This window comes from Dermatophagoides farinae, chromosome 1 (genome assembly GCF_024713945.1).
Source record: "Dermatophagoides farinae isolate YC_2012a chromosome 1, ASM2471394v1, whole genome shotgun sequence".
NCBI lineage: Eukaryota > Metazoa > Arthropoda > Arachnida > Sarcoptiformes > Pyroglyphidae > Dermatophagoides > Dermatophagoides farinae.
Genome location: NC_134677.1, coordinates 4,129,906 through 4,137,190, shown reverse-complemented (window position 1 = coordinate 4,137,190; position 7,285 = coordinate 4,129,906). Strand labels below are relative to the sequence as shown.

Here is a 7,285-nt window from a genome sequence, read left to right as displayed (position 1 = left end):
TTTGTTCGTTTGTTTTTATAACAAATACTCAGTAAAAAATTCTCTTTCCTTCATGATGTGTGCGTGTTTGTTTCATTATACTTACTTCCACCACCACCACCACCCTCATCATCATCATCATCATCATCATCATCATCACTTTGTTTTATTCATTCATTCATTCTATTCTATTTCATTTTATTTTCATTCATTCATGACGATGGCGACGACGACGACGACGACAACAACGACTCCGGCTATTGAGAAAATGATTGTTGTGATAATAAAACAAAAAACAAAACACACATACACACAAACGACGACGACGACGACGAACATGCATTGAAAAAGATTGGAAATAGAAAATTGGAAAAATTCGTATTCAAAAAAGAATTATTATTAGTTTTTTTTCAATTCGATTCTATGTTTTCTTTACCATTCATTCATAGTTATGTGAGTGTGTAACAAATTATTCATGATGATACACAATAGAATTTTTATTCATTTGATCAATATGAACAATTGTTAGGCTACCCAAACGACCGAAACTAAAATGTTTGATTCAAATATCTATTTTTTTTTTGTTTATTTTGGTTGTATCCATGAATTTTGATAATTTTTTTCCTTAGTAATTTCATAATCGATGTTGTTCGGTTAATAGCAATTTTTCTAAATGACTTTTGATATATATAAAGATTCTGTAAAATCTTTTTTTAAAAAAATAAGTGAAAATTTTATTTATAGCATGAGAGACTGATAATTCAATTCAGGCTTTCACCATTCTTTTTTATTTATCATTTATTCGTAAATAACAGCAAAATAGAAATGCAAGTTTACTGTTAATTCGTGGCTGTGATAAATAAAATAAATGGTCAAATTTTGAGAAAGAAATTCATTGATTTCCACTGGAATTTTCAACTACACGAAATATATGTGCGGTTGAGAATGATGTTTGTGTGTTCGATAAGCCTTTTAAATAGGATTCCAAATGCAATATAATAATTCTGTTCATAAATGAAAGAAAAAACTTTGCGCTTTCAATTTTTAATCTTTACTTCTTCTATTTGGGTTTCATATATGAATTAGACATTTTAGAGAGAAAAAAATATCTACTGTTCGTATATTATATAGAGTTTAAATAAAATAAATAATATCCTCGTGACCATGTTTATATGTGATGAAATTATGGTAAGAATTTTTTTTTTGTGAAAAAATGGATTTCTCGCGGTTGTATCCACCAACAAAAAAAAATTTCATCCATTGCTCCATAATTACCAAATATCTATAGCTCAACCAGTCAGTCATTCAGACAGCCAGTAAGTCAGTCAGTCACTGGAGTATTTGATTTTTTTTCAAAAAATAGACAGAATAATCTAGGTTTCCATTTACTATAGAACCAAGATTCAGATGCTGCTACTTTTCACGGCTTTTTTTTCTTGTTCAATCAAAATTCTGCTGTTATCCTATCGTGATGATAACAATATCCAGAAGATAGAATCATGATTGTGAATGAAAATTTTTTTCCATTCTTTTTGTTGCTATTTTCTTTTATATTTCTCATTGTTCCATTCAATGATAACAACAACAACAAAAATATTATTTGAAATGAATTCTAAAATGTTTATTTTCTAACTTCTCTTTGCTTCACTATTACAATCGACTAACTATTGTTGTGAATGAAAGAGAGACAGAGAATGCTAAAAGACAAAAGAAAAATAAAGAAAAGCTTTACTTGGTAACTACACTATTGTTGAAACTTTGTCATCGAAGAATGATCCTGTAGGTGTGTGCATGTTTCAAATGGGGTATATTAGTGAATCTTCTATGAACAAACATGACCACCACCATTACCGACACCATCAAAAACGATGACGACAAACAATGGGTGCTGCTTTCATTGGTGGTGGTGGTGGTTGTTGTTGTTGTCGTCGTTTTTGGAATACAATTGAACCAAAATGTTTTAATGTGTGTGTGTATATATATGAATCTGCAACTTTAGGCATGATTATGAAACAAACCAAGTTAATGGATCTACGAACGATTCCGTACCATGACATCATGATTGTGGATTCATTCGGAAACTTTCCATGAAAAATATACGACAAGGACAAGCCAATAAAAATGAAAAAAATGCGCCATATGAAATTTCGATACAGAATCTTATTACCACTACCACGAATAATATACAAGAAGAAAGAGAGAGAGAGGGAGAAACCATATCATGGCCACCATCATTGATGAATCGTGAATCGAAGAATAGAATACAAGATCCAAGAATCTTGGGTTTTCCGATTCTCGATGGTGTCATTTACTTGTTTAGGCTCATATACCACGCGTTTCTGTGATAAATAGTCATTATCATCATGGCCATCGAGTATAGCATCAAAACGCACTGTGACTTTTAGACTTAAGGGCTATGAGATTGTGTGCACCTTCCTTCCCTTAAAATATAATGCGAAAGACATTACAAAGCACAAATTCATACTCGAACACATATAAAAAACGACGACCGAATGAAACCAACGGACCAGAACCAGAAAATTCATTTTAGGAAGCGGGGGAAATCGTCACCATTACAAAAAGTAGAAGAGCCTTAAAAATTCTTTAATCATTCGACGCATGCGATGCTAATAATATAACAGAATACACATATTTTTCATCGTAACATAGTTGAAATTTCCCTTGCATATTTGTTTGTTCGCTGTGCATGTGTGACGTAGATATTGACGCCTTGTTTGCCTTTGGCCGTATAGCATAGTTTCGATATTTACCATATCCAAAAACGATAGACAATATATGTATAGTATCTCGAGGGGAATGAAAATGAAAAGTGTATTTCTCCTTTTTGTATTTGAATGTGTGTGTGGAGGGGGTGTGTAGAATTCTCTTATCCAACTTTTCCATTTTGAATGAGAAAATCGACCACCACCACCAACACCGAAACACAAACATTTCAGCAGCAAAAAAAGGATACATTACAATTTTAGACAGAATAAAGTCACAATATGATATGAAAGAGAAAGGAAGAGAGATGGAGAAAGTGTCTGAGGGATAGTGAGAAAATGAAAGTAAATCGTATTATATAAAGTCAATACTCATGCTGACATTGTCCGTTTTTTTTGGTTGTTTGTTGGTATACCAGAATCGTATTTATATATAGACCAGATAGATGGATATGAGTATAGATTGGCTTATAAACCAAACGTCGTCGTCACCATAATAATAGAATTTTTTTTTACTAATACAAACCACTGGACAACTCATACTATGATGAGAATTGAGAAAGTAAGAGATAGTCGTGTATAACCGAATATCAATAGAAAAAGCCTCATCATACAAGTGAATGAAATGATTTAGAATGGAAAAAAAGTTAGACATTTAATAATGTTCGAGTAAGAAGTTATAACAACTTCTTTTTTCGAATGATATAATAATGAATAAAAATGGTAAAATCAATCGCAAATCAGCTAGATGAATTTTAGGCAATAAATTTAAGATAATTATTTTCAAAGAAGCAAAAAAAAATTGATAGATTCATCTGAATGGGAATTTATAATCATCAAATTCCCAGAAAATTGTGTTTATCATGAACAAAATGAAATGTACACGTACTCAGTACAAAAAAAAGAACCTCATCGATCGTTAATGATGATGATGATGAAACATTCATTTGAAATGAAAAAAATAACGATTTTCCATTATTTGAAAAAATATTTTTTATTTCGTTCATGATTTTATGATACCGTTATCATCATCAATTAGGAAAAAAAATCGAATCAAAAGAACGCCAATTGAATGCTTTCCAAATTCTTTGAATTTTTTAAGTTATCGAATTGTGTATATATTGTCTATATTTTGGGCATGAAAAAAAATATTTAATAACACTTCTAATATCTGGAAATTTTTTTTTGTAATTGTTATTCTATGGACAACTATCCAAATATGGCACTGTTAAACCTGTTAAACAACTAATTCAAAGTGAAAATTGAATTGTTCAAGAATTATTTAACAAAATAAAATGAAAAATATTTCCGAACATCAAAATGATACAAAAATAATTGAAATTTAATCCAATAATTTGTTTTGTTTTTTTTCTTCATTTCTGTCATTAAAATTAAAATTCGAAAATGTATTTCGCCCGTATCGTATTGTTTTTCTTGTGCTTATTTTTAAATCCTGAATTTTAGTGTTTTTAGCATCATTGTTGAATTATAATAGTTAGCTAGGCCATAGTTGGTTGTTATATAAACAATTTTTTTTCTGGTTCGGCAACTCATTAAAATTTTTAATGAGAATAAATGGAATAATAATAATGATAATAATAAAAAACAATCTACAATATTTGTCTAATAAAAATATTTTATTTTTTTTTTGCAAGTTTCGAAACGATTCTGTGATGACCGAAATTTTTTTTTCTCTTTCCCTATGAATAAATGAAATTATGAATTCAATGCTCATTTTTTTCTTATTCCATCTCTATCTTCAATAATATTCAACACCGTTGGGAGTGTGAAATATTTTTTTTTCTTATTTCATTTTCTTTTCCTTTTTCAAATAAGCTAATATTATAAAAAAAATGTTGGAGACTTGAATTTTTTTTTCTGAAAGTTTTTCATTTTCATTTATACATATAGAATACGATGACTTTGACAACGACCAACGCCATTATACCACCACGACAATTTGACATTTAATGTTTGCGAATTTCTGTGACAATTTCATTGTCGTTCATATTATACAAAAAAAAATGAAAAAAAGAATAAATTGATAAAAGAAAGAAAGAGAATGTGCATCAAAATCATCACTATCATATTTTTTTTTGGTTTTTTCTTTTCGTTTCAGATGGAAAAAAAGCGCCAAAAACACGAAAAATTTCTGCCTAGGAGGCTTAATTAAGTTCTATTTCCTGCCATTATTATTTGATCGTGAAAAAAGGAAAAAATGTTCTTTTGAAAATATTATTATGGCTTGTTACGATATCATTTGTTATTTTTTTTTCATTCCCCAACAAGTCACGACCATTGTGATTTAAGATTCCCTGATCTATTATTATAAGATTCTAATATTCATAATGGATTCTGGATCAATTTATTTTTTTTATATATAAATGAAATGAAAAATAACAAATAAAAAAATGAATCTATTTTTTTTTGTTTGATTCTATTATAGAAGCATCTTGAATTCATCAATCGATTGATTGACTATTTGATTGATTCGTGTTCAAGTCTCTTTGTGTTAATGTGAGTGAACATGGCCATATGTTCTTCAATTCCAAAGAATTGTCCATTATATAACCAATAAAATCACGAACAAAAAAAGTGGCACATTAAAAATGAGATTTTTTTTCAAAAACATTTTTTAATCGAAAAAAAAATTATTATTTATGATATGTGATTATCAAAGGAAAGATATAATTTATCCATTTGTATACAATACAAAATGATTAACTGCTGACAATAAAATGATGATGTTTAAGTAGGTTTAGGATTGCATATAGATACACTTTAAAACAAAAACGACAGAGATAGAGAAGAACCAGAAAAAGATTTTAGTTTCATTTTTTCTTTATGTGTATTCAAATCAATCCGGCTCTTGCCTGTCCACAGACAATCAATTCGCTATTCGGTCCATAAAGACGTGCAGTAATCAACATGTTTGCAAACTAATAGAATAGAAAAAATATTTGATATGATCAAATTGTTTTTTTTATTTTCAAAAATAAAAACTTACTCTTGGAGAAAAACTAGGTATGGGAAATATAACTCGAGCCACACTCAATTCATCTTTATGCAACGGACATGCAACATAATGTAGGCAAGCATCATATTCGATTGGTGGATAACCAAACTCTAGGAAACCGATTTTTATTCGTACATCGGTTGACACCGTTGGATAATCACCATCTGCAATAAATTTTGCTACCAATGAAGCATTTGAACCACGTGTTAATAAACAAAAACGGCTACGCATCTCTTCATCAGGTTCACAACCCATCACTTTTAGTCGTCGTAAATTGCCTATACCGCAATCATTATATTCCATAATACCATCATCGGCATCAGATTCTTGTTCGCTTGCTCTTCTGGATATCGTCTTTGATAATGTTATAACGGGTAATAATAACAGCAACGACAATATCAACATAGATGATGATGAATTAAATGTTTGCTGACAAATCATTTTGATTTTTAAAAAATAAATTTTTTTTTGTTTCGTCTAAAATGAGCAAATGAACCAAAACAAATGATGACTACATGTGTTTTACCTATGACTATTTAAGTATTTATGTATTTTTTTTATATCGGACCATTTACTCCGAAAATCACGTACACCACCAACACAACTTTACAAATCAATCAATCTAACCAATGATTTATATACACACAAACATATGATCATCTTTGTTCCTAGTCTTCAAGGACAGCTCAGGTTAAATGTATACAAATTTTTTTGATGATAAGATCAAAACATATAGACACACAAACACACATACTCATGCAAGCATTATTCATGGGTCTTTATCATTATATGAGAAAAAAGAGAAAAAAAAATTTATTACCCTGTATTCCGAAAAATAAATTAGCCTTTGGCCGAATAAAAAAAACTTTTTGTTCTCAAATCAATCGATCAATCGAATCCGATATAGTAATCAGTGGACATCATTATCGTCATATTGCCATATATATATTTCTATGTTAAAAGCAGAAAAAACCCAAACAACAATTAACCACCAAAAAAAGTGGACAAATCGATTAAAGATACTAATTTATGGCTATGACAAAATAAGAATTTCTATTTCGTATAATATATACAAATAAATAAATGTAAGAAAATTCTCTTTCTCTCGTAAATAAATGATCATTACTTGACTGAAGTATTCTAATGAAGCTACTTATCGTTTTCATTATTTTTTTTTATTCTTTCACGATTCCTAATTTTTGACATCATTATAATGAACAATAATTACTTGAACAGAAATGATTTGATGAAAAAAAATATTTTACATTTAGAGATCCAATCAAACCTGTTCTGTTATTCAATCTTAACACAATAGAATGAAAATTTATCATTAATAAATCAATTGATTGTTGCTAAAATCAGCTATACAAAACAGAAAAAAACAACTAAAGAAAATTGCAAATACGAATTGGTTTTTGTTTCTTATGTTGAGAATGCATATAAGTAATTCATTTGAGACATCCAACAAATCAATATTATAATGAAAGAAAATATTTGTTGAAAATTATGACTGAAAAATAATAATAATAATAATGGTATGACATGAAAAATGGTAATACATAATTAA

The 7,285-nt window shown here is 28.9% G+C and overlaps 1 protein-coding gene across 1 annotated transcript; it reads right to left on the bottom strand.

Annotated features, from left to right (window-relative positions):
- Positions 1-5,337: 5,337 nt before the first annotated feature.
- On the bottom strand, positions 5,338-6,329 carry LOC124492142 (mite group 2 allergen Gly d 2.02). Its single transcript, XM_047054950.2, has 2 exons — positions 5,710-6,329; positions 5,338-5,641 (listed from the first exon to the last, which is right to left on the bottom strand). The coding sequence occupies exons 1-2, from the start codon at positions 6,157-6,159 to the stop codon at positions 5,555-5,557; spliced, it is 537 nt and encodes a 178-aa protein (XP_046910906.1). The 5' UTR covers positions 6,160-6,329; the 3' UTR covers positions 5,338-5,554.
- Positions 6,330-7,285: the final 956 nt, after the last annotated feature.

Bases quoted from the DNA above. Each gene is read 5' to 3' on its own strand.
- LOC124492142 (XM_047054950.2), bottom strand. From the start codon at position 6,159: ATGATTTGTCAGCAAACATTTAATTCATCATCATCTATGTTGATATTG. The intron at 5,642-5,709 runs GTAAGTTTTTAT...CTATTCTATTAG, and splicing joins TACCTAGTTTTTCTCCAAGA to TTTGCAAACATGTTGATTAC.